Consider the following 27,582-nt stretch of genomic DNA (forward strand, 5'->3'; position numbering starts at 1 on the left):
GCTCAGAGACAGACTGGGAACTGAACATCAACAAAGAGCTGGGACTTATCCTTCGACAAGCCGGGACTCATCTTTAACATGATACTAACATGAGACAGGACAGTACATAGACATAGAGCCAGGACTTATCCTAAGACAAGCCAGGACTCAACTTCATCTCCACACCAAGGTGGAACAGGTCCCTCTGTCAGGTAATGGCAGAATGGCCAGACTTACCCAACAGAGGCGAGGACAAGACAAGACAGATCCCCCTGCAGGGCAATGGCAAAACGGCCTGACTTACCCCATAGAGGCGAGGACAAGACAAGACAAGACAGGACCCTCCGCAGGGCAACGGCAAAATGGCCTGACTTACCCCACGGAGGCAAGGACAAGATAAGACAAGGGCCCCCACAGGGCAATGGAAAAATGGTCTGGATTACTCCATGGAGGCGAGGACAAGAGACAACACCAAAGAACGACAGACAAATCCATCTCCGCTCCGGGGTAGCTCCAAGTCTCAGTTCAGCCAGCAACCTCAGTTGGCTATAGAAACAGCTGGATCCCTACCTAGCTCAGAGTAGCAGGCAGCCACTCAGCTGGCCCAGGAAACAGCCGAATCCATACCACAAGGACAGCTCCGACAACCGACAGCAAGTCTCTAGGAAGTGATGGTTCTCCAACGCGGCGTAAAGATGGCAATTGGCTGCTCTAGCCTTCCACTGGCAGATTGCTCCCAAGGGATCTTGACAAAACAAACCAGCAGCTCACACTCAACCCCAAGGCTACTTATATTCCAACCCCAAGACGGGAATCAGGTGCTTGTGATTAACTCAAACAAGGAACAACTGGAAGACCCAGATTCCTGAGTCCACGGACCGGACCGTGAACCAGAATGCGGACTTCACGGACCGGACCATGACAATTATGATAGTAACCTCCCTGTTTGCTGGAGAAATTGTGGAAATCAAAATGCAAACCATTATCATATTTTCTGGGAGTGCCCTGTTATCAAAGACTATTGGAGTGGGATACACAATGCCCTACAAGACATCTTTAAATGTGAAATACCCTTAGAAAGTGAGACCATATATTTTGGGTATATACCTCAAGAATAGTTGTAAAGAGATAAATATTTAATGGATATACTGCTGGTGGCTGGTAAAAAGACCCTTACCAGGAAATGGCTATCACAGGAGAGCCCAACTTTAAATGTATGGATGGAAATTACAATGGACATTTACAAAATGGAGAAGATAACAGCATCTGTTAATCATAAGTGGGAACAATTTGATTCATACTTGGAAAATTGGTTTAACTACATAACACCTCATAGGCCTGATTTTATTCTCACAAGTCAATGAATATGTTGTAAAAAAAAAATCACTCCCTACTTTGTACATAGTTTTCTTCTTTTGATTGTTCTTTCTTTCCTCTCCTTTCTATAAGTGTATACCTCAGATAAATATTATGTGGAGATTTGTGACAAATATGACTATATGATATGTATGTACAGTATTTGAAATACATCTTATGGAAATGTTTGGTGATGAACTTCAATACAAAATAAATTACAAAAAAAAAGAAAGAGGTAACATCGGGACAGAAGGTGTTGAATCACTGTAGATACAGCTAAGGAGCTGCAAGGATAAAAAGATCCTGCTGGATGTTATACTCAGACCTCCAAACAGTAGTAAGGATGTGGCCTACAAATTACAATGGGAGATAGAAAATGCATGTTAAAATGGCAATGTTGCAATAGTCATGGAGGACTTCAATATGGAGAGATATTGGGAAAATCAGGTTGGTGCTGAATTCTGGGGGAGGGTGGAATTTCTAGAGTGCCCTCAAGATGGCTTTTTAGAACAGCTCATGATTGAGCTTGCTAGGTGTTCAGCTATTCTGGATTGGATGTTGTACAATGAACCAGAATTGATTACAGAGCTTGAGGTTAAAGAACCTTTAGGGGTAAGTGATCATAATATGATTGAATTCACCCTGCAATTTGAAAAGGAGAAGCTAAAGTTCAATCCATCAGTATGACAGTGGTGTAAAGACAAATACAGAGGCCCGAGAGTGGAGTTGGCCAGAAATGATCAGAAAAGAATACTATCAGGGTTGACGGTAGAGCAGCAATGGCTGGAATTTCTGGAATTTCTGAAAGCGATTCAGAAACCACAAGATATGTATATTCCAAAGAGGAAGAAGTATTCTAATGGAAAGATGACACAACTGTGGTTAACAAAAGAAGTCAAAGCCAACATAAAAGCCCAAGAGAGGGCATATAATACAGCAAAAATTAGTGGAATATTGGAGGATTAGGAAACTTTTAAAAACCAACAGAAGACAACTAAAATGTCATTAAGAAGGTAAAAATAGTATACAATAGTAAGCTATTCGATAATATTAAAGAGGATACCAAAAGTTTCTTCAGATCCATAAAGTCTAAAAGAGAAACGAGAGTGGATATCAGACTGCTGGAAACTGATGCTGGAGAGGTATTAATATGGACAAGGAAATGGTGGATGAACTGAATAAATATTTTGCATCTGCCTTCACGGTGGAGGACACTAGCAGTATGGTGGACGTTCTAGGTGTCAGGAGTCATGAAGTGTGTGAAGCTACCATTACCAGAGAGAAGATTGTTGGGAAACTGGAAGGTCTGAAGGTAGATAAGTCACCTGGATGAGATGGTGTACACCTTAGGGTTCTGAAATAGGTGGCTGAAGAGATCATGGAGGCATTAGTAATGATCTTTCAACAATCCCTAGATTCTAGAATGGTTCTGGAAGACAGGAAAATTGCAAATGTCTCTCCACTCTTCAAGAAGGAAGAGAGGCAGAAGAAAGAAAAATTCTTCAGTTAGGCCAGTTAGTCTGACCTCAGTTGATGGGAAGATATTGAAGTTGATTATTAAGGATGAGGTCTCAGGGTACGTGGAGGCACACGATAAATTAGGCTGTGGTCAGCCTGGTTTCCTCAAGGGAAATCTTGCCTGACAAATCTGTTGGAATTCTTTGAAGAAATAACAAGCAGGGTAGACAAAGGGGAATTGGCTGATGTTGTGTACTTGGATTTTCAGAAGGACTTTGACAAGGTGCCACCCATGAGTCTGCTTGACAAGTAACAAGTCTATGTTATGACAGGAAAGATTCTAGCATGGATAAAACAGTGGCTGATTGGCAGGAGGAATACAGAGGGAATTAAGGATGCCTTTTCTGGTTGGTTGCCAGTAACTAGTGGTGTTCCACAGGGGTTTGCATTGAGACCAACTCTTTTTACATTATATGTCAATGATTTGGATGATGGAATTGATGGCTTTGTTGCAAAGTTTGCAGATGGTGCAACGATAGGTGGAGGGGCAGGTAGTTTTGAGGAAGTAGAGACGGTACAGAAGGACTTAGACAGAGTAGGAGAATAGGCAAAGAAATGGCAGATGGAATACAGTGTCGGGAAGTGTATGGTTATGCAATTTGGTAGAAAAAATGCAAGGGTTGACTATTTGCTAAATGGAGAGAAAATACGAAAAGCTGAAGAGCAGAGAGATTTGGGAGTCCTTGTGCAGGATTCTCTAAAGGTTACTTTGTAGGCTGAGCCTTTGGTGAGGAAGGCAAATATGATGATAGCATTCATTTCAAGAGGACTATTATATAAAAGCAAGGAAATAACATTGAGGCTTTATAAGGCACAGGTGAGGACACACTTGGTATATTGTGAGCAGTTTTGGGCCCCTTATCTTAGGAAGAATGTGCTGAATCTGGAGAGAGTTCAAAGGAGATTCACGAAAATGATTCCAGGATTGATGGCTTATTATATGAAGAGCACTTGATGGCTCTGGGCCTGTATTTACTGGAATTCAGAAGAATGAGGGGTCACCCATTGAAATCAATTGAAAGGAGAAAGGCCTTGATGGAGTGCATGTGGAGAGGATGTTTCCCATGGTGGGAGTGTCTATGAGCAGAGGACGCAGTCTCAGAATAGAGTGGCATCCTTTCAGAGTGGAGTTGAGGAGGAATTTCTTTAGCCAGAGAGTGGAACTCTTTGCATAGGCAGCTGTGGAGGCCAAGTTTTTTTGTATATTTAATGCAGAGATTGATAGATTTTTGAATGGTCAGAGCATGAAGGGATATGGGGAGAAGGCAGGAGATTAGAGAGGAAAATTGGATCAGCCATGATGAAATGATGGAGCAGACTCAATGGGCCAAATGGCCAAATTCTACTCCTGTACCTTGTGGTCTTATGATCTGGCCACGCAGTTGGAAGCATATAAAGAATAGAGGACTGAGGACTCACCATTGAAGGGCTCAATGTTGCGGATAATCTTGGTGAAGGTGTTGTTGCCAGTCTTTACTGACTGCAATCTGTCAGTCAGGAAGCCAAGGATCCATTTGCAAGGAGAGCTGTCCAGTCCCAGGTCTAAGAGTTTGGAGATGAGTTTGTTTGGAATTAAAGTTTTGAAGGCAGAGCTGTAAATATATAGCAGGTTTACATACAGTTATCCAGATGCTCTGGACATGCCATCTATAAATTTGCTGATGATACAACCATTGCGGGCAGAATCTCAGATGGTGATGAGAGAGCATAAAGGAGTGAGCTGTACCAGCTAGTTAAGTGATGTGCACCTACAACCTTGCACTTAACGTCAGTAATACTGAAGTGTTATAAGATGTTCCCAACCACACCAGTGCCTGCGGTTTAGATGCTCTAACTCTCCAGAGTAGGGATAGCTGGCATGGCCCCTTTAATGGCTCAGGACCATTCTGCTAATTGGCAATCATGTTTTGGGCACCAAGAGTTGAATATTTAAGGATCACCTGAAAAGTAGCCTTCATGATCTCTTCTCTGACCAGGAGAGCCCTCGTCTGGGCCACCGCGCATAGGGAATGAAGTCTGGAAATGTGAGCGGATTCAGAGGAATTTGTGGCCACCATGAGGAAAGTCTTTTATCATCCCTCTGGTGCAAACAGAGCCTCAGACATCCTGATGAAGCTGCATCAGGAAAGTCTGTCAGCAGCTGACTATGCTATTGAGTTCCAAACTTAGACACAAGAGAGTGGTTGGAATGGGAAAGCCTTGGCCACTCTACTACCATGGACTCCGAGATGAACTAAAGGATGTCTTCGCTTTGGGAGAGTCAACAGGGATCTTAGAAGTCCTCATCGACCAGCTCATCCGCCTTGTCCATGGTCCGTCAGAGTATAAGAGGGACTACATTATGAGGCCGAAGAGGGCTAGCCCGAGACTGGTCTCAAACCATTGCGGTTCCACCCACCTCCCACCCTGACCTCAGACCAGGACCAGCCTGTTTCCTGCTCTGGACTCTGTCGAGCCCATGCAGACCAGTTACATGAGGCTCACCATCGATGAGAAGCCCTGGCTTCTGAATCATCACTGCTGCTATTACTGCGGGGAAGCAGATCACCTACACGCCAAACATCCAAAGCTGTAGCCATCTGGAGAACCACTGAGACGATCCAGTATGAGGAGGATTATGACAGTAGCAGCTACTACTCCCAATCCCATAGATTCTGGTTTGGTGCTGAAGGCGGAGCTCATCAGGGCAAGAACTTGAGGCAGATGAAGGGTTTTGTGGACTCTGGGGCACTGGGTAATTTTCTGCACTTAGGAGCTGCCTGTCAGCTCAACATAGGAGAGTTGAGCCAGTTCATGCCCGCAGCTGTCTTGGACAGTCATACACTAGGTTCTGGGCAGATCCAGGTAATAGACTGTGGATTTGCAGATGAGGATAGGGGATCATGTGGAAGACATTAGTTTCTACATCATTGACTCACCACTCATACCCTGATCCTCAGGTACCCTTGGCTGTCCCAGCATAACTCATCCATGGACTGGAGGGAGGGGAGAATCAATGCTTGGTCTAGTTATTGTAACAGGGCATGTTTGCACTGTGGTGTTCCTAAGGGATCCAGCCACTAGGTCCCATCTGAAGGGAAGATTTCCAAATGCAGGTTTTTGGAGCCTGTTCCTGGGGGTGCCAGGAACATTTGTAACACCTTGTTGCTGTTGCCTGAGGATACGCCAGAGTTGGGTGAGCCGAGGGAGAAGAGCGGAGGTTGGTTGAACCATACCATCCACCAAGAAGCCTCAGGAGCCATCTTTGAAGGGGAGTTCTGAAGAAGCTGCAACACGCAGGCGGGTCAAAGTATCTTCCATGTACAAGGACTTGGAAGAGGTCTTCAGCGAGGGATTCTACGACTGTGCTATAGATCTGCTGGCTGGTACTTGTCTTCCACATGGTCAACTATACGTGCTCACAGGTCCAGAGAGAAGGGCAATGGAAGAATATATAAAGGAAGCTTTTGCTATGGGATTCATTCAGCCTTCCTCCTCACCAGCAGCACAGGCTTCTGTGTACAAAAGAAAGATGGGAGCCAACAGCCATGTATTGATTAGAGGATTAAATCTCATAAGTCATTAGCTGTTACCCCCACCCCACCCCACCCCTTCCACTCATGAACACTGCCTTTGCGATCCTGCAAGGGGCAAGAGTATTCAGAACTAGACCTATGGAGTGCATACAGTCTGGTCTGTATAAGGGAAGGCAATGAGTGGATGACTGCATTCAATACAACAGGGCACTATGAGTACCTGGTTATGCCCTTTGGCCTTGAGAACACCCCAGCAGTTTTTCAGGCCTTTATAAATGATGTACTCTGGGATACTTTCCATAAGTATGCCTTTGTCTATTTGGATGACATCCTAATCTTCTCAAAGTCCATTGAGTTGCACATCATTCATGTCATGGACAATGGACTTTGTAAAGTTGGAGTAGTCTGAATTTCACATGACAACCTTTTCATTTTTGGGTTTCACCTCCAACTTCCATCTCAAGATGGATCCTATGAAGACCCAGGCAGTCAGAGATTGGTCACAACTATCCAGAGTCAAACAAGTCCAACAATTCCTGGAGTTTGCTAACTTTTACCAGAAGTTCACCAGGAAATTCAGTTCGGTGGCAGCTCTGCTGACGGCTCTAACTAAGAGACTCACAGGCTCCTTCATCTGGACTACTGAAGCAGAGGCTGCTTTTGCAGAATTTAAACAGCAGCTTACATCAGCTCCCTTCCTGGTGTCATCTAACCTGGACCTTCCCTTCATCATGGAGGTGGACACCTCTGACGTCTGAATGGGTGCAGTGTTGTCTCAACGATCACCTTCAGACAGTAAACTGCATCGGTGTACTTTCTTCTCCAGCCAGCTAGCCCTGGCAGAGAGAAACTATGGCATCGGGAATCGGGATATTGGGGGAATGGTGTCACTGGCTTGAATGGAGAGGGGGCACCAAAAACCTTTTAATTGTCTGGACAGACCACAAGAACCTGGCTTATATTCAGGAGGCCAAGAGACTGAATTCCAGGCAGGTCAGGTGGTCTCTTCCCTTCAACCATTTTAACTTTGTCTTGACCTATTGACTGGGGTCAAAGACACAAACACCAGACACCTTGTCCCGTCAGTTCAAACCCTAAGGAGAGGAGCAACTTGCCACCATTTTGCCCCAAGCAAAGGCGATAGCACCAATCCTTTGTGGAATTGATGAGCAGGTTAACAAGGCTGAGACACAAGGGGAGTCTCCTGAGAATGGTCCTCCGGGTGGACTTTGACCCAAGTTCCGTCAAGTCACAGGTACACCAGTCCGGACATTCATTGAGAATAACCGCTCACCCAGGGATTACCAGGGCCCTCAATTTCCTTGCGGGTACTGGTGGCCCAGAATGGCAAATGACATTTGACAATACAAGGAGTGATTGATAAGTTCATGGCCTAAGGTAGAAGGAGTCAATTTTAGAAAGCCCAGCACATTTATTTTTCAACATAGTCCCCTCCTACATTTACACACTTAGTCCAGCGGTCGTGGAGCATATGGATCTTGGACCTCCAGAAAGTGTCCACAGCAGGGGTGACTGATAAGTTTGTGGCCTAAGGTAGAAGGAGATGAGTTATTAACTTCAAACTTTCTGCATAATCACTCAAAGCACTGAACTGCACGTGCATATATCTCACATATATTCTATCTCCCGGCTTAAACGGATGCACGTTACCTTCAGTTAAAGGTGCCTGGGCTTGCCGGACCCACTCATACAATTTCCCTGCCTCCTGACACAATGCCTGTGCGTATTTCAGTGTCTTCTCATCACTTCATATAACTCATCTCCTTCTACCTTAGGCCACGAACTTATCAAATCACCCATGCTGTGGTCACTTTCTGGAGGTCCAAGATCCGTATGCTCCATGACTGCTGGACTGTGAATGTAGGAGGGGACTATGTTGAAAAATAAATGAGCTAGGTTTTCTAAAGTTGACTTCTTCTACTGTAGGCCACAAACTTATCAATCACCACTCGTACATGCCAGCATCTGAGGTGTGCGTTTGGAACAAGGAGCCCCGTACCAAACTCAAGGGCTCCTCCATCCTCCACCTGTTCTGGACAGACCATGGGCAAAAACCTCCATGGACTTCCACAAGTGTTGTGGATAAATCTCAGGAGCAGCAGACAGAATAGATCAGGCTGAATCAAAGAGTTGTTTCAGACTAAAGGATTTTGTTTACAAGATATCATGGAGAGCCCAAGCATCTAAAAGTGGGATCTTGGGACTCTGCTTAATAATAGAGTACACGCTTATTTACACCCCAAACGTACGTGACAAGAAGCACTCAAAGCTGTAAGGAGGAAACTAAACTACAATTCTACAGAATAGCGAAGCTGCACAATATGTCCTTGGGATGTTATACATTTTCTTAAGTGTTAGTCCTCAGGACAGTATATCAGGCTTTCCCAAACGCAGACATGCGATGATTCTTAGAACAAGGAAGCTGAACGCCTACACTCTGTCCGCCAGAGAAAGCAGGATTTCCCAGTGGCCACACATTTTAATTCCACATCCCATTCCCATTCTGATATGTCTATCCACGGCCTCCTCGACTGTAAAGATGAAGCCACACTTAGGTTGGAGGAACAACACCTTATATTCCACCTGGGTAGCCTCCAACCTGATGGCATGAACATTGACTTCTTTAGCTTCCACTAATGCCCCACCTCCCCCGGTACCCCATCCATTATTTATTTATATACACACATTCTTTCTCTCTCTCCTTTTTCTCCCTCTGTCCCTCTGTCTATACCCCTTGTCCATCCTCTGGGTTTTTCCCCCTCCCCCTTTTCCTTCTCCCTGGGCCTCCTGTCCCATGATCCTCTCATATCCCTTTTGCCAATCACCTGTCCAGCTCTTGGCTCCATCCCTCCCCCTCCTGTCTTCTCCTATCATTTCGGATCTCCCCCTCCCCCCCCACTTTCAAATCTCTTACTAGCTCTTCCTTCAGTTAGTCCTGACGAAGGGTCTCGGCCTGAAACGTCGACTGCACCTCTTCCTAGAGATGCTGCCTGGCCTGCTGCGTTCACCAGCAACTTTGATGTGTGTTGCTTGAATTTCCAGCATCTGCAGAATTCCTCGTGTTTACGTTTATAAGCACAGACATAGTTCTTTTTTCCATTCCGTCTACAAAGCACATTTCAGTCACACAGTGTACATTAGTCACAGGTAAGTGATTACAGACTTTGAATTCACATACCAGAAGAAGGTCATTAACCCCTTAACGTCCGTCACAATGCCTTACTAGTTTTCTTCCACAGTTCCCTCCTTGTTAATCTTCTAGATTAACATTTCTTACTGTGGTATTTCCTCCTTTTCCTCATAAGAGGAAGGGTCTTTCTTTCTCGGGGTACACCTCTTCACCCCACCAGTGCTCCTTGATAGCTTTATCTTTTACCATCTGGGACATCATCGGGACACCCTCGGGGCCGGACAAAGTCCTCTTTATCAACTGATAACAGCACAACCTCGGTGCTCCACATACACAGCACCCTAAAATACATATCATTACCACTATAAATATTCCATGCGTTATCCAGCTTCCCCAGACAGAAAACCATCCCCGTAATCCTTCCCACCGAGATCCTCAACAGTTTTCGAGCTGTTCTCCCACCTTCCTGATCTCCTTAACCTTCTCCATAATGTGCTGGCCTAAGTCAGTTATGTTTTCTGTGGCATCGGAAATATAAGTACAACATTCCTCTTCGTCATAACTATCCTCTTTTTTTCCCGTCTCCCGTGACTTTGACAGTCTACAGGCGCACACCTAGCGAATGCGTAGTTGTACGACACAATGAACTATCACCGCTAAGCAGATCACGGCAATGAGGCCATAAAAGAGGGGCTGTAGCCAGGAAAATATTCCTTCAATCCCACCCCCAATATGATTATTACCACTACTTCCTTCATGTAGTTCCCCTATTGAGAATATACTTTGTTAATAATCAGACACTATGTATATAACATGAGGTGTAGGTTAAAATAGCTTTATGTCGCAGTCTCTCAGTAACACTTTGTTCTTGGTTCTCAGCGCCGTTCCTCTCTCTCGGGGAAGATGTCACTTGTTCGGTGTTTCATTTCGTCCTCGTCGTGGTGCAACTTGCACCTGCTGGCATGTCAGGGTTCTCTTTCACCTTAACAGCTATATGGGTTGTCAGCAGCACTAGAATCTCTATTCATTGATCTCACATATATTCTGTCTCCCGGCTTAAACGGATGCACGTTACCTTCAGTGAAAGGTGCCTGGGCTTGCCCGACCCTCTCATACAATTTCCCTGACACAATGCTTGTGCGTATTTCAGTGTCTCCTCATCTCTTCATATTAGCGCTACCTTCTCGATAGTTCTGTTATCCCTGGGGCGTAACATTGTAGAGTGATGGCGCGCTGCATCCCTCCTTTGCCCATGTGAGCCTGGCCATGTGCCAGGCGAGCCGGGTGCAAAAGTAAACTATGCGGGCACAATACTCGGCCGTCGGGGTGATGCTAAAGCCCGGTACTCTGGTAACATGCAAATTTGCTCCAGGCACATGTCTCTTGCTATGAGGCAAAATTTTGGGCTTCCTGCAACTGCTGGACGTCAATACACACAGGGAGCTCCTTCCCTCCCGATTCAGCCCTAGGGGTCTGTAGCACAGGTTGTCGCTGAAGGCCCACCTGTTTTGCTACCATGTCTTCAAACCGATTCACTTGGAGACCTCATTCTCTGCTGAGGTGTGCGCCTCGCACTTAATTATTACTAAGGTCTGTGGCAACTGTATAGCTTCTAAAAGGTTCAGTACGAAGGAGGCGTGTTTAATCGCTTTCCCCGAGGAGGTTATAAATCCTCTATTTTTCCACAATTGCCCAAAGTCATGTGCTATCCCAAACGCATAACGTGAGTCGGAATAAACACTGGCAGCTTTTTCTTCGGTCAAAATGCAAGCAAGCTCGGGTAACGGCATAGAGTTCTGCCGCCTGTGCTGATGTTCCTGTTGTCAAAGCATAAGCTTCTACTACCTCGTGAGGAGTTACTATAGCATACCCTGCCAGCAACAGATCATCTCTTGGGCGGAGCAAAGAGCCCTCTGTGAAAATGATTAAATCAGGGCTATCAATAGGTTCGCTTCTCAGATCTGGTGGGGGAGTAGTAGTGGCTTCCACTGCGAGCAGGGAGTCATGGTCAACCCCATCCTGCTCTGCAGGTGGTAACGGAACAAAAGTAGCTGGATTAATAGCCGAAGATCTTTTGTACATACAGTTGGATCGAGAGAGAGGAATCACCTCATAACCTGTCCTTCTGGCTGTGGTAAAGTGCTGAGTAGCAGCTGAATTCAACAGTAGCATTACGGTATAGGGTACTATCACAGTACACGGGTGATCCAATACAATAGGAATAGATTTTTCTATCATTACATTTAGGTCATGGAAGGCTTTCTCTCTTTCGGGTGTCCAGTCCACAATGAGGGGCTCCGTTTTCAATGTAGCAGATCGCATTACTGTATCCCTCTCGCGGTATTCAGGAATCCACTGTCGACAGTGCCCTACCATGCCCAGGAAAGAAAGAATGTCATTTTTTGTTTTGGGGACTGGGATCTTCTTTATTGCTTTTATCCGATCCCTTCCCAAACTTCGCCAACCTTTACTGAGCTGAAATCCAAGTACTGGACAGTCTCTTGGCAAAACTGCATTTTCTCCACAGGCACCCTGTGCCCTCTTCTCGCCAAAAGTTCAAGGATTGTTAAAGAATCTGTCAGACATTGTGGCCCTGTAGCAGAAGCTACAGTTGTCTGCATACTGAATCAGCGTGGAATATTCAGACAGCTGGCATTCGGCCAAATCATTTTTAACTGCGGGGCTTTCGGTATATCCCAAGGGCAGACGTGTCCACGTATATTGCTCATTCTTATAAGTAAAGGCAAATAAAAAATAGCTATCCTCGTGCAAAGGTATGGAGAAAAATGCTGAGCACCGATCGACTACAGTAAAGGTACGAGCTCCCGCAGGTATAGAAGTAAGTGTAATGTTGGTGTCCGGCACCAGCGGAGCTATAGGGATGACTATCTTATTAATAGCTCTTAGGTCCTGCACAAAATGCCACTCATTTCTCCGGCCCATTTTTGGGATAGGTAATATAGGGATGATACACAGGCTTTGTGTCTTCACCAGCACCTCTTGCTGCAATGAGTCAATTACTGGAGTGATACCTTCTTCAGCTTCAGTAGTTATACGGTACTGTTTAACACAGGGCAGTGGCACATTCTTTTTTAAAGTACCTTCATGCTCCGGAGCAGTTTGGGCCTTTCCTACATGATTTTTATGTTGGGCACATAGGTTCCCTGTACCCGCTCTAAGGTTCTAGGGGGAGGTAGCGGGTCTTCTGCTCGTGGTTGTTGCTTTTCAAAAGTTGTTTCCCAGCTCTTGGACTTTAACATATTTCTCCCCTCCTTTTCGTTAAAGAATTCTATTCGGGCTTCTTGTCCCAGTACCGGCAGAGTTATAATACAAACAGCCTTGGTTTCTTTCGCCAATCGTTTTATCATCGTCCCGATATCTTTAGGCTTTGCTGGTGGTTTTATGGCCACTGTCAAATAAGGCATTGAGGTCGGAATCTTTTTTCCTGATCTTCCACTAAGTCCACCAGGAGCCCCAATCCCTCGGGACCAAAATACACATACGGTGTTGCCTTCAGCTTTACCATTTAAGTCAGGGTGTACAGCCTGATCATAGTGCGGGTCAGTTAGTGAAGTGTAATAGACCGTGCAAAGGAGATGCTTCTTTTCTCGGCTGTTATTATCAAGTATTGCAGATTTTGCATGTAGAGGTTGGCTCGTCCTATCGATGTGTCATACAGTCTCTGAACTTGCCAAGCATAGAGATTACTATCCAGTTGCCAACAGTATATGGGTTCTGAACTGTCCTTTTCTTGCCCATTCATTAATTTTAGCATTTGAAGGACCCTAATTTGAGGAAGCTCCATGTATACCTTCAGCTGTATGTGTCATAAAATGGGGCACTGGTGGCGGACCCAAATGCAAGACACAGATGCTAAAGTACTAGGAACAGGACTTGACTAGAGAGCTGGGACAAGAACACAGACTTGGGCTAGGACATTGGACACAGACTTGGGCTAGGAAAGTGGAACCAGGAGAAGGAAAAAGGAACTAGGGGCCTGGGCTTGGACTCCGAGCTGGGTACTGGACAAGGACCCAAAACCTGGGTCTTGACTCGGGTCAGACCCCGGAACTAGGCGAGGACATGACGTGGCTACAGGACAAGACATGGCTTGGGTTCCTCGAGGCTTGGGTTCTTCGTGGCTTGGGTTCCTCATGGCGAGGACATGATGAGGCTTGGGTTTCTTCGAGGTTTGGGTATAGACTCCAAGCCAGAGACTGGGCAAGGACCCAAAAACCTGGGTCTTGACTCGGGCTTGGACTCCAGAACTAGACAAAGATATGACGTGGCTACAGGACTGGATGAAGCTTGGATTCTTTGAGGCTTTCCTGGGCGGGACGAGGTACTCCTGGGCTGGGCGAGGCAGAAGGACAGGACGAGACTCCGAAACCTTGACTTGGTCTTGGCAGAACAGGAACACAGAGACTTGGTCTTGGCAGAACAGGAACCAGGAACACAGATACTTGGTCTTGGCAGAACAGGAACATGGAACACAGAGCCGGGACTCTTCCTTGGGAACAGGACTTGACCCCAGCATCTGCAGATTATTTTGCATTTACCCCTTCTAAGGAGCAGGACGTAGGGCCGGGACTCGTACATAGAACACAGAGTGTCATGGTCCGGTCCATGAAGTCTGCATTCCGGTTCCCAGTCTGGTTCATGGACTCAGGACTCCAGGTTTTCTACCTGTCCCTTGTTTCGGTTGGGTTAATCATAGGAACCTGATTCCCATCTTGGTGCTTGGAATATAAGTAGCCTTGGGGTCGAGTGTGGGAACTGGTTTGTCTTGTCAAGATTCCCTGGGAGCAACCTGCCCGTGGAAGGCTAGAGCGGCCACTTGCCATCTTTAGGCCACGTTGGAGAACCATTGCTTCATGGAGCCTTGTTGTGTCGGTAGTCGGAGCTGTCTTTGCGGTATGGATTCGGCCATTTCCCGGGCCAGCTGTGTGGCCGTCAGCCACTCCAAGCTAAGTAGGGATCCGGCTGTTTCCGTAGTCAGCCAAGGTTTCTGGCTGTAACTGCGACTTGGAACAACCCCAATGCAGAGATGGAACTGTCTGTCGTTCTTTGGTGTTTGTCCCTTCTTCTCCTCGCCTCCGTGGGGTAAGTCAGGCCATTCTGCCGTTGCCCTGCAGGGGGTATGTCTTGTCTTGTCTTTGCCTCTGTTGGGTAAGTCAGGCCGCTCTGCCGTTACCCTTCGGTGGGATCTGTCCCCTCTTATCCTCGCCTCCGTGGGGTAAGTCGGGCAGTTCTGCTGTTGCCCTGCGGGGGACTTGTTTTCTCTTTGCCTCTGTTGGGTAAGTCCGGCCGTTCTGCCGTTACCCGACGGATGAGACCTGTCCCACCTTGGTATGGAGATAAAGTTGAGTCCCGACTTGTCTAAGGATTAGTCCCAGCTCTATGTTGATGTACAGTTCCCAGTCTGCCTCCGAGCTCAAGCCTCAAGACCCCAAGCCTGCAGCCGCAAGCCTCAAGACCCCAAGCCTGCAGTCCTGTAGCCATGTCATGTCCATGCCTAGTTCTGGGGTCCGAGCCTGAGGCAAGACCCAGGTTCTGAGTCCTTGTCCAGTCTCTGGCTCGGACTCCAAGCACAGGTTCCTAGTCCTGGTCCCGCTTTCCCAAGCCCAGGCTCCTAGTTCATAGTTCCTTGTCCGGGTTCCCTGTCTAGTCCATGTCTTAGCCCAAGTCTGCGTTCTTGTCCCTGCTCCTTGTCTGTATCCTGTCACGTCCCTACCTTAGTCTAGTCCTCTTCCTAGTACTTCAGTGTCTGTGTCCTGCATTTGGGTCCGTTCCCAACGCCTCCCACTGTGACACAGAGACAATTTCCAACACAAGGCAGTCGCAAACGACCGGACCTACCTAGCGAAGGTGTGAACACAGAGATGGTTCTCAACACAAGGTAGCGGCAAACGGCCAGACCTACCTAGCGAAGGCGTGGACACAGACAGTTCAAAAAAACGATAGACAGTTCCTTATTTTGCTCCAGCGGTTGAACATGACAGCAGTGCAGGCAAAGGTTGCAGGCGCAGGGCAAGGCTCCAGGCAAGGCAAAGCTTCAGACACTGGTTGCAAGGCAAGACTTCAGGAGGAAGGAGCAGAGAAGGGATTCAGACAGGGGGTTTGGACAGGAACAATCCAGCAATTGAAGATGAACCAAGGAGCTATTTATGTAGCCAGCCCAAAATGTGAATCAGCTGCCTCAATTAGAGCACCCAACAGAAAGAGGGAAAACCAGAAAACCTGGAATATGGAATAATGGACCGGACCGTGAACTGGAATCTGGAGTTCACGGACTGGACCATGACAGTACAGTGCAGTGTTGCCCCTAATTTACAAAGGGTCTGAGGACCCAGCAGGGGAAGCGGGGCTGTTTTAGATATAATGAAGGTGTCTATTAAAAGCTTATCCTCCATTCCCTTTTTCTCTTTTCCTACCTCTTTCTTTTTGCCTTTTCAGACTTTTCTTTTTTGGGTCATCTCTAGTACTGCTAACACTTCCTTCAGCTCCCTCAGCTTCAATTCCTCTTTCCTGAGACCCTTCGTTACAGTGATGTCTGCTCCCCTGGGGGTGTCAGATGCCTGAACTTCTGGCATGGGAGGTTGTAAGGAGTGGGCGCGGGTCGTCCCAAGGCAGTCGTCGTCGTTTTTAAATCGTCTGTTTCACTATTGGGTGCCAATGGGGCACTAGCCGGTACGGAGAGTTGTGGCAGGTTTCGTTTCAACCCCAGCCTTCTCTGTTTCAGGTTGCTTAATCTCCTTTTTCTTTGGAGGTTGGTGTCTTTTAGCTACCTCCTTACATTGTTTAAAACGTCTTTACATGTAATCAGCATCCCAATTTGGGTCGCCATCCCCATTTCGGGTGGCGTCCTCCCAGTACTGGATTAGTCTCAAATTAAAACTTCCCCCATACGGCCAATCCCCGTGTGACCACTCCTGCAAATCACTGCTGAATGTTACCACATAAGGATCATCTCCGGTCTCTCTGATTACCATATCCGCCGGAGATCCAGGTGGGACTAGGGGGTCCCCTATTTGCTGGTGGTGCCGCTTTATCTTTTTAATCTCCTTTTTTCGCGGTCTTTTTTCTTACCTGTGTTTGAGTGTTCAAAGCCTTCGCCTTACCTCCGGAACTCTTCGGTTTATCAGCAGGATCAGCGCTAGCCGATCGACTGCTCACACTTCGCGTTTTTCCTGTTTAGGATTTCAATTTCAGTTAAGACAGCACAAAGTTTCTCTATACACACTATGTACACAATGAGCGCTCACTGGTCTTTCCACAAGTCTCTGAGTTCGGTCACGGAATAAATTGGTAGCTACCTCGGTACTCCCAAGAGCACCCCCTGCCATCCCGCTTTCGGCTAGGAGACAGGCCACCAGTCTCCCCCTTCCAGCTAGGAGACTGATTTTCCTTCCCAACTTGGAAGGCACTTTTCTGTCTTGCTTCTCCTTTTCCGCCTAGGGTTCTTTTTTGGATGCTGCTCTTCTAGCCTCCCCCTTTCAGCTAGGAGACTAGATTGAGGATCCCAACCTCGTCGCCAAACTGCTGCGGATAAATCTCAGGAGCAGCAGACAGAATAGATCAGGCCGACTCAAAGAGTTGTTTCAGACTAAAGGATTTTATTTACATGATATCATGGAGAGCCCAACACCTAAAAGCGGGATCTTGCGACACTTCACCTGTCAGTCGGCTGGGGTGATATCCTGCGTCCGGTGCTCCCGATGTGACCTTCTATATATTGGCGAGGCCCGACGCAGACTGGGAGACCGCTTTGCTGAACACCTACGCTCTGTCCGCCAGAGAAAGCAGGATCTCCCAGTGGCCACACATTTTAATTCCACATCCCATTCCCATTCTGACATGTCTATCCACGGCCTCCTCTACTGTAAAGATGAAGCCACACTCCGGTTGGAGGAACAACACCTTACATTCCGTCTGGGTAGCCTCCAACCTGATGGCATGAACATCAACTTCTCTAACTTCCGCTAATGCCCCACCTCCCCCTCGTACCCCATCCTTTATTTATTTTTATACACACATTCTTTCTCTCACTCTCCTTTTTCTCCCTCTGTCCCTCTGACTATACCCCTTGCCCATCCTCTGGTTCCCCCCCCACCCCCGTCTTTCTCCCTGGGCTCCTGTCCCATGATCCTCTCATATCCCCTTTGCCAATCACGTGTCCAGCTCTTGGCTCCATCCCTCCCCCTTCTGTCTTCTCCTACCATTTTGAATCTCCCCCTCCCCCTCCAACTTTCAAATCTCTCACTAGCTCTTCCTTCAGTTAGTCCTGACGAAGGGTCTCGGCCTGAAATGTCGACTGTACCTCTTCATAGAGATGCTGCCTGGCCTGCTGCGTTCATCGGTGGCTTACATCTTGCTGCCTCCCAAGACAGAAGAGAGGTAGCGTGAAAGGGGAATGCAGGGTAACGGGACTGCGTGTCTGGAGAATAGAGGCAACTGGACTGTGTGTCGGGGAAAAGAGGCACAGGGACTGTGTGTCAGGGGAATGCCGTGAATCGGGATGGTCTGAATTTGGAATGCAGGGCATAGGGTCTCTGTGTCAGGGAAATAGTGGCTCCGGGACTGTGAATCAGGAAACTACAGAGCTGTGTGTCAGGGGAAGGGAGGCACGAGGATTCTGTGTGTCAGGGGAAGGGAGGCACGAGGATTCTGTGTGTCAGGGGAATACAGGCACTGGACCGTGTGTCAGAGGAACAGAGGGATCAGGACTGTGTATCAGGGGAACAGAGGCACTGTGATGTGTGTCAGGGGGATACAGGGCGCTGGGTCTGTCTGTCAGGGAAATGATAAACACTAGGATTATGTGAAAGGGAATGCAGGGCATCGGGACTGTGTGTGGAGGGAACCGAGGTACTGGGACTGTGAGAAAGGGGAATTCAGGGCACTGGGAGTGTGTGTCAAGGGAATAGAGGCACTGGAATTGTGGGACAAAGGAATGCAGTGCACCGGGACTGTGTGTCAGGGTCTTCCCATCAGGAAAATGAAAGACACCAGAATTTTGTGAAATGGGGATGCAGGGCTCTGACACTTGGGGTCAAGGGAACAGAGACACTGGGACTGTGTGTCAGGGAAATGCAGGGCACCGGGATGGTGTGTCAGCACAATAAAGGCACTGGAGTATATAGGGGTCAGGGGAACAGAGGCACTGGGGCTTTGCAACAGGGTAATAGACACACTGTGACAGTGTTGCAGGGGAATACGGGGCACTGGGACTGTGCTGTGGGGAACATAGAGACAGGGATGGTGTATCAGGCGAAAATAGGGACTGGGACTATGTGTCAGGGCAAAATAGGGACCAGAACTGTGGGTCAGGGGAAAACGGACTGTATGTCAGGGAAACAGAGGCACTGGAACCATGTGCCAGGGGATGTAAGTAACTGGGACTGTGTGCCAGAGGAATACATGTCACCAGAACTGTGTATCAGGGGAATACAGGACTCGGAGACAGTGTGGAGGCCAGTGCAGAATTCCAGTACTGTGTATGTGTGAACACAGGCCTTGGGCTACATGACTGCCAAGATTCCATAAAGTAATTTCCTTCCGTGCAGATCGGCTCTGAACAGGAAGATGCTCCTCTTCGCAATGATGGCTGCTCTTGCCACTTCCCTGGCTGTCGGTAACTGGCGGGAAGGTAAATTCAGCAAAGTGTCCCTTGAGAATGTTGACACTTACTCACTGGTATGGGAATCAATGCAGATTACACACACACACACTCACTCACCAGTATGGGTATCAATGCAGATTACACACACACACTTACTCACTGGTATTTGGATCTGTTGAAGACAGACACACACAAACACTCACTAGTATGGGAATCACTGTTGAACACACAGAGACACTCACTCATCGCTATGGGAATCCCTGCCGGACTGCAATTCTCTTGGTAGTTGATAATCACGGCAGTCACCAGCTCTGAAGCAACCTCTTTCAAAATCAAAATTATATTTCACTGCTTCTTGAGGAGTGACCAGCTTTCAGACTCTTCACTTTCTCTGGTGTTGTGTGTTTTTTTTAATACTTTATATTTTCAAAATTTTCAAAAAAAATCAATGAAATCAACAAGAACATACCAGCTCAGACATGTATAAAAATGAAATAAGCAAAAAAAAGAGACATAACATTAGAGGGATGCCTATTGTACAAAGTGCTCAAAAATACTAAACATTAAATCTCAAATAAGGGCCATGAGAAATCAGCTGGGGGGACATTGCTCATCCGCCCCCGGCCTCGTCCAGGTAGGCAAGAAATGGCTCCCAGAAAGCCGAAAAATTTTTAATTGAATTGGTTCTCAAGAACCTAAGTTTCTCCATCTGTATGACTGAGATCATATCAGCCATCCATCTCCGAAAGGAAGGGGGAGAAGGTGATTTGCATTCTCTCAAGATAAGCCTTTTGGCAACAATCATCCCTAGCATCAGAGACTGTTGTATGGCGGCAGGGAAACAAACAATAGATTGCGAGCAGCCAAATATAGCGAGACCAGCTTCCAAGGGAAAGGATCTTTTATAGGCCTTTGAGTACCAGTTGAATATTTTGGGCCAAAATCCAGTCAGTAATGGGTAAAACCAAAAGGTGTGTGACAATGTGGCTTCCATCCCTTGGCATCTATCACACATTGGCCAGACTGAAGGGTAAATCCTGCGCAATCTAAGTTTAGAGTAATGGAGACGGTGGACAACTTTAAACTGGATCAGTTGGTGCCTGCTGTTAACAGAGCAAGCCTGTATCATAGACAAACACTTACCCCAGGCAGATTCAGATAATTCAATGCCCAACTCCTCTCTTCAGGCGTCTCTAATCTTCACAGTAAACACTACAGTGCAATTATCAAACAAACATACAAACTTAGAAATGAGATGCCTAGAGTCAGGAGGGTTCTTTAAAATATCAAAAAACATATATTTCCCTGGAAGGATTTCAAAATTACATATCTTAGATTGAATGTAGTGTCTAATTTGTAAGTAACGAAAAAAGTGTGAATGAGGCAGCTCAAATTTCCCTTTCAGCAGGCTAAATGTTGCAAACTGTCCCTCTATGTACAGGTCTTCAATAGAAACTAGACTCTTCTCCCTCCAAGCATAGTAGGTTTTATCTGACCATGAGGATAGAAAGGAGTGATTGAAACAGATTGGTGTTTGTACAGAGGTCTCTGGTAAATTCAGAACATTCCTAATCTGATTTAGAATTCTGATGGAATTTTTCAAAACAAAACTCAAACTTTTTGAACTCCCAGGCTTCTCTAAGTTAGAGAACAGCATGGCTGGCAAGGAGGAATTGACAACAGAGTTAGACTCCATACATAGCCACAAGGGAGCCCCAGGGGCTAGGTTATCCAGAACCCCCTGTTGCCAAAACATTAAAGCCCTAGCACTGACAGCCCAATAATAGTGTCTAAATACAGGTAATCCCCGCCCTCCTTCAGACTTGGGCTTTTGTAAATGAATTTTCAAAATCCTGTGATTCTTATAATTCTTATATCATCTTATATCTGGTGTTGTGTTTTGACATCATTAATTTCTTTGGTATTTCATTCTCGCCAGATTCTTTGGCTGTTGTATTTGATGGGTTTTCTGTGAACACAAAGTAATTTTTGACACAAGAGACCACAGTTGCTGGAACTTGAAACAACATACAAAGCTCTGGAGGAACTGAGTAGATCGTGTATAAAGGAAAATGGGCGGTCGATATTTAGGGTGGTGATTATTCATCAGGCCATACTGAGTAACCATGCAAAATGTCGGAGGAATTCAGCAGTTCAGGCAGCACCTATGGAGAAGAATAAACAGTAGGTAGTTTGGGCCAAAACCCTTCATCTTTTCTGCCCAAATAGGGCACGAAAAAGTTAAAACCAACCAATTCACAGCCTCCGATCAACGGAGATAGTTAAAAAAATAACAATTAAGATGTTGAAGGTGAAAATTGATCCAGATAACTCTGGGCATCCGATGGAGAATCAAAAAAAACGAAGGGCTCCATCTGACATGCGAATCCTTAAACGTGCAGGGTACAGCAGCGCTGGTCTTAAATCCATCTTATAGAATTCCGACATCACAGATCTGTAGCGAACCCGTTGGTCCCAGATTGGTTTACTGAAATCTTCCACGAATCGGAACTTAAGATCCGAAAAATCAATGAAACCTTTAGATCGAGCGAATCGAAACAGTCTCTCCTTGTCTTGAAAGTAATGAAAACGTAAGATAACATGTCTAGGTCTATCTGACCTAGACGAGTATGATGGGACTCTGTGAACACGATCCAGTAACGGTGGTTGGTCAGGAAATACAGTAGGGAATGCATCTTTTAAAAGTTGAGAAAAATACTTCATGGCGTTGTTAGATTCAACAGCTTCACGCACCCCAATCATTCGTAAATTCTGCCGTCGCATTCTAGATTCTAAGTCAGAGTTTTTAAAAGTCAGAAAGTCAAGTTTCTTCTTCATTACATTAATTGTTTCTTCGATTTTCCCCATCTTAAGCTCACTTTGTTGCATGGATTTTTGAAGATCAGATATAGCCGACTGATGTTCCACAATAGATGTTTGCATCTTATCGGTTGAATCGGCAATTTTCTGGAGATTAATTGAGATTTCCATATGAATCAGGTCCTTAACAGAGACTGCAATTTCCGTACGAATCATCTCCAAAACAGAGGTTGAAATTTCCCTCTGAATTAACTCCGATATAGCTTTCAAAGTCACCGGTGATTCAGTCGGAGGAAAATCCATGCCTTTCGGTTTAACCGGAGGTTTACCATCCTTGCCGTTTTTCCCGTTCTTAGACATAGCAGATCTAAGATGCATCCAGTTATCGGAGAATTCAATATAATTCAAAGTATTGTAAGAGTTGATACCTTAATGGTTAATTAAAGTATAGCTGATCATAGAAAAAAAACTCAGAGGTAATGGAGCAAGTCAAGAACGCGACTTCACTCCATGAGTGCTACCGGAAGTCCCCCCAAAACCCTTCATCAAGATAGCCATTGGGGTAGGTGCCTGGTGCCCTTCACTGGGTCCTGATTGATATCCAGGTAATAACCAGAAAAGGAGAGATCTGATGAAAGGTCTCGGGCCAATTTGTCAACTGTTTATTCCTCTCCATAGATGCTGCGTGACTTGCTGAGTTCTTCCAGCATTTTGTGTGCATCGCTCTGGATTTCCAGCATCAGTAGAATCTCGTGTTCCTTCGCTTCTCTCCCCTTCTCTGCAGGATAAATTGAGGAACCATTGCTGTTTCCCAGGAATACATGACAAGACTATCTGGTGGAGACACGGAAGGAGATGAGCCTCAAAGACCTGACACACTGTGCCTGAGGTATAACACCAAGCAGGAGACCAAGCATACACTCTTCTCCTACAAGTCCACTGTCCCTCAGGACCTGGTGCTGAGCCGTGAGGATGAAGGCACCATGTAGGTGATCACCGGTGGCAAGGAGGTCTGATTTCAAGTGTCCACCTTCTTTTGGGGCTGGGTCCACATCTGCATCACCCGGGACAAGGAGCAGCAGCTGGTTGGCCTAAACGTCAATGGACAGCTGTCCAGCCGCAAGCTTCAGGAGGGCACGCAGCCTGTCACCACCAGGAGCAGGGTGATCGTGGGCTAGCAGGAGGCATGCATCGGCAAAGAGCAGAACCTTGTGGGCTAGATCCTGGATGCCAACTTGTGGGACTGGGTGTTATCTCCCATAGACATCAGGAACCTCTCCATGGGTGACTTCTTCACCCAGGGCAAAGTCATTAGTTGGCTGAATGCTGGAATAGAAACCAAGGGCAAGGTCATGACCAGGTTATCAACCAGGACCCAGTAAGGGCCTGCAGTCTGCACTGCTCCCCCAGTTGTGTAGCATCCTGTGAGTTCACGTCAATTAAAGGATCTCACCTACACTTCTCTCAACTTTGGTGGTGTGCTCTTCTCTTCTCCTTACCCACTGCACTCACAAATCTTTCCACGCAGTCACCTGGGGAAAGGAAAGGGTTGCCGTTATGAAGCAGCTCCCTCAGCACTGGGCATGATACGAGACGCATTGACCTTTGGTGCCAAGGTCCTGCTGTAGGTCCTGAAACTCGGCTGGTGGGAACACAGAACACGACATGATTTTGTTCCAGTCTAAGCAAGTTAACAATACTTACTACCTCTGCCTGCACAGGTAGGAAGTCTTCATATCCAAGTCCCTCCAAGTATCTGCCTCCACCGCCACCCAAGCTGCAAGTTACAGGCACTCACCACTCGGTATAAAAATCTTCCCCACACATCTTTCACCTTTACCCCGCACCGCCCACCATAAGTGTATGCCCACTACTAATAGACATTTCATCCCTGAGGTGAAGGTACCAGCTGTATGCTCTGCCCATGTCTTTCATAATTTTATTGGTTACCATGTCTGCCAGTTCCCACTGACTCAGCACAGATGGCCTTACTCTCTAGTTGAGGGCACCAGGAAGAGGTTCTATCAGCCTGGTCCCTCTGATCTCACCTCACCCCAACAATGAGCAAGCCCTCACACAAAGCCCTCCTCAGGGCCGAAGCTCTGGAATGGCTTCCCACCTCTCTCCCATCAATATCTTGGCTGCTCACTCCGAGGTGTTGGGCACCTACTGAAGTAGCTGAGGACTGAGCATTCAGAAACATGTGTTGTAATAAAAGAGTCCCCTTCCAGTCACCCTCACCATCCAGAATTTCTCCCAGTCAGCTCACAACCCAGCCTGGATCCATACCCAACCCCACCCCTCATCCAGGCTGGACCCTTTCAGGCCAGCCCACCTGAAGCCCCATCCAGTCAATCCCAACCTGCACTCTCACCCAGTCCATGCTCAGTCCCAGACCGAGAGGGGAGGGAATCTCCCAACACACAGGTTCCTGGGCTCTCGCTGTGCCTACTCCCAACAAACCAGCATGCTTGGCTCCCTCCGAGACCGTGCCCCTGGCTCTCCTCAGCCCAAAGAGACTGCAGAACAAACTGCTGGGGGAACTGCTGGACCCTGCACCAGACCACATACATGAGAGAGAGGGTTGAGACACGGACTGGAAGATGATGAATGGAGCTAGGTGAGGTGTGGGAATAATAGTGGGGCAGAGGATAGGAAAGGTGAAGCAAGGGAGAAGAAAGCCACTCAGATAGCTGTGGGGCTGACAGGCAGTGGAACCAGCTGGGGGTTGCAGGTGGTGTGACACCAGCTGCAGAAAAACTGAGAAGCTTCTAGAAAGTACTACATTTACCACAGCAACTACACCACACACTACAGCAATACCATATTTACTTGAAGATTTATTGCATAATTACATGTAACTATATAAAATTTAAAAGAGGGAAGTGGGAGTTTCCGTATCTAAAATTGGAGAGTTTAGTGTCCACAGCATCAGGTTGTAGCTGCCAAATGGAGTGCTGTTCTTCAATTACATTAGACCTCAACCTGACAGTGGTGAAGATTCACAAGCAGACAGGTTGGTGCAGGAATGGGAAGGAGAGATGAAATGTACTGTAACCAGAAGTGCAAGGTGGCCATTATGGACTGAATATGAATGATCTTGCTGATACAAGGCAGGCCGTGTCAGGAGCACTCAATACAAATACGCCCGTTTGAGGCAGATCCATGCAAAGTCTTTTTTTCTCAGCTGAAAAGACTGTTTCGATATTTGAATGGTGGTGAGTGAGGAGGTGATGGGGAAAGTGGTGACCAACAGTGCTGTTTGTCAACTATCTGAATGTAGTGGATGACAATGTAACATGGTTAGCAGGTTTAATTGGATCTACTGACACTAGTCTACAGGTTCTTTGCAAGACAAGAAGAGGCAAATCAAGAAGACTTGTTGATTGTTACTGGTTCGTTCAGTGTTACAAGAATAAAGAACAAACAAAAGACCAAGGGAAAAACAGTGGTCATCTCATACTCAGACTGGAGATACCGACATCCCAGCAATAATATTTAACCAATAAAATAGCCAGTTCCAAGTGGTGTGACACCTGCTGCAGAACAACTGAGAAGTTTCTAGAAAATACAGAATCAGCAATATTACTAGAAAATTTATTGACTACATGTAGTTAAGCAAGCACGGGAAAACTAAACTACAAGAAAAATAACAGTTCTACACCCTAATTGAACGTTTTCAAGATGATCCCAAAAATAGTGGTGGACAGTTAAATATTTTATTGGAAAGCAAAGTAAGTTATTCTTTCGCGCAGGGAGCGCAATTTCACTCACTCTCCTCCTTCCCAGCTGCAGGCTTCCCTCAACATCCCCCTCCCCTACATTACTCCTTCAAATCCTGGCAACCCCCTTTATCTACCAAAAGACCATAAGCTATAGGAAAAGAATTACTGTTTGGCTCACTAAGCTTTCTCTGCCATTTCATCATGACTGATCCAATTTTCATCTCAGCCCCAATCTCCTATCTTCTTCTCATATCCCTTCATGTCCTAACTAATCAAGAATCAATCAACCTCTGCCTTAAATATACATAAAGACTTGGCCTCAACAGCAGCCTGTGGCAAAGGAATCCACAGATTCATCAGTCTCTGGCTGAAGAAATTCCTCATCTCTCTTCTAAAAGGACGCCCCTCTATTCTGAGGCTGTGTCTTCTGGTCTTAGACTCTCCCACTACAGGAAACATCCTCTCCACCTTTCACCATTCGATAGGTTTCAATTAGATTCCCCCTCATTCATCTGAGTTCCAGTGAATACAGGCTCAGTGCCATCAAATGGTCTTCATGTGATAAGCCGTTTAATCCTGGAATCATTTTTGTGAACCACCTTTGAACCCTCTCCAGTTTCAGAACATCCTTTAGAAAAGGGGCCCAAAACTGCTGACAATATTCCAAGTGAGGCTTCACCAGTGCTTTATAAAGTCTCAACATTAAATCCTTGCTTTTGTATTCTTGCTCTTTTGAAATGAATGCTAACATGGCATTTGCCTTCCTCACCACAGACTCAAACTGCAAATTAACCTTCAGAGAATTCTATACAAGGACTCCGAAGTCCATTTTGTGCCTGCGTTTTTTTGTAATTTCTCTCCATTTAGAATATAATCAACCCTTTCATTCCTTTTACCAAAATGCATGACCACACACTTGCCGACATTGTATTCCTTCTACCACCGCATTGACCATTCTCCTAACCCATCTTAAGTCCTTCTGTAGCCTATTTCCTCAAAACTACCTGTCCTCCACCTATCTTCATATCACCTGTAAAATTTGTAACAAAACCATCAATACCATTATCCAAATCATTAACATATAACATTAGAAAAATCAGTCCCAACACAGACATCTGTGGAACACCACTAGTAACCAACAACCAACCAGAAAAGGCTCCCTTAATTACCTCTCTTTGCCTCCTGCACTGTTTTATCCATGTTAGAATCTTTTCTGTAATAACATGGGCTCATAACTTGTTAAGCAGCCTCATGCATGGTGCCTTGTCAAAGGCATTCTGAAAATCCAAGTACACAACATCAACCCATTCTTCATTGCCTATCCTGCTTGGTATTTCTTCAAAGAATTACAACAGATTTGTCAGGCAAGATTTTCCCTTGAAGAAACTATGCTAACTATGGCCTATTTTATCAGGTGCCTCCAAGTACCCTGAGACCTCATCCATAATAATAGACTCCAATACCTTCCTAACCACTGAGGTCAGACTAACTGACCTATAGTTTCCTTTCTTCTTCCTCTCTTCCTTCTTGAAGAGTAGAGTGACATTTGTAATTTTTCAGTCTTCTGGACCTATTCCGGAATCTATTGATCATTACTAATGCCTCCACAATCTCTTCAGCCACCTCTTTCAGAACACTAGGGAAGTACATCATTTTGTCTAGGTGACTTACCTACCCTTAGATTTCTCAGTTTCCCAAGAACCTTCTCTCTAGTAATGGCAACTTTGCACCTGGACATCTTGACATCTGGAACTCCCAAATCACAAGATTCTGGAATGATTCTAGAATATATTTTAAATCATCCATAAAGACAGGTGAGATACTGGAGGACATCTAAAGTTGTTCTGCTGTTTTTTTTAAAAAAAGGCTCTTAAAAATAAACCACAAAATTATAGG

General features: G+C 46.1%; 1 protein-coding gene across 1 annotated transcript in view; it reads right to left on the reverse strand.

Annotated features, from left to right (window-relative positions):
* LOC134347335 (mucosal pentraxin-like) overlaps window positions 1-27,582 on the reverse strand; it is a 76,534-nt gene that overhangs the window by 26,874 nt on the left and 22,078 nt on the right. Inside the window, exon 3 of the mRNA XM_063049732.1 lies at window positions 4,273-4,395. Coding sequence (XP_062905802.1) covers window positions 4,273-4,395 — 123 coding nt within the window. The remainder of the gene's footprint in view (window positions 1-4,272; window positions 4,396-27,582) is intronic.

The sequence above is a fragment of the Mobula hypostoma genome, chromosome 5 (assembly GCF_963921235.1).
Source record: "Mobula hypostoma chromosome 5, sMobHyp1.1, whole genome shotgun sequence".
Lineage (NCBI taxonomy): Eukaryota > Metazoa > Chordata > Chondrichthyes > Myliobatiformes > Myliobatidae > Mobula > Mobula hypostoma.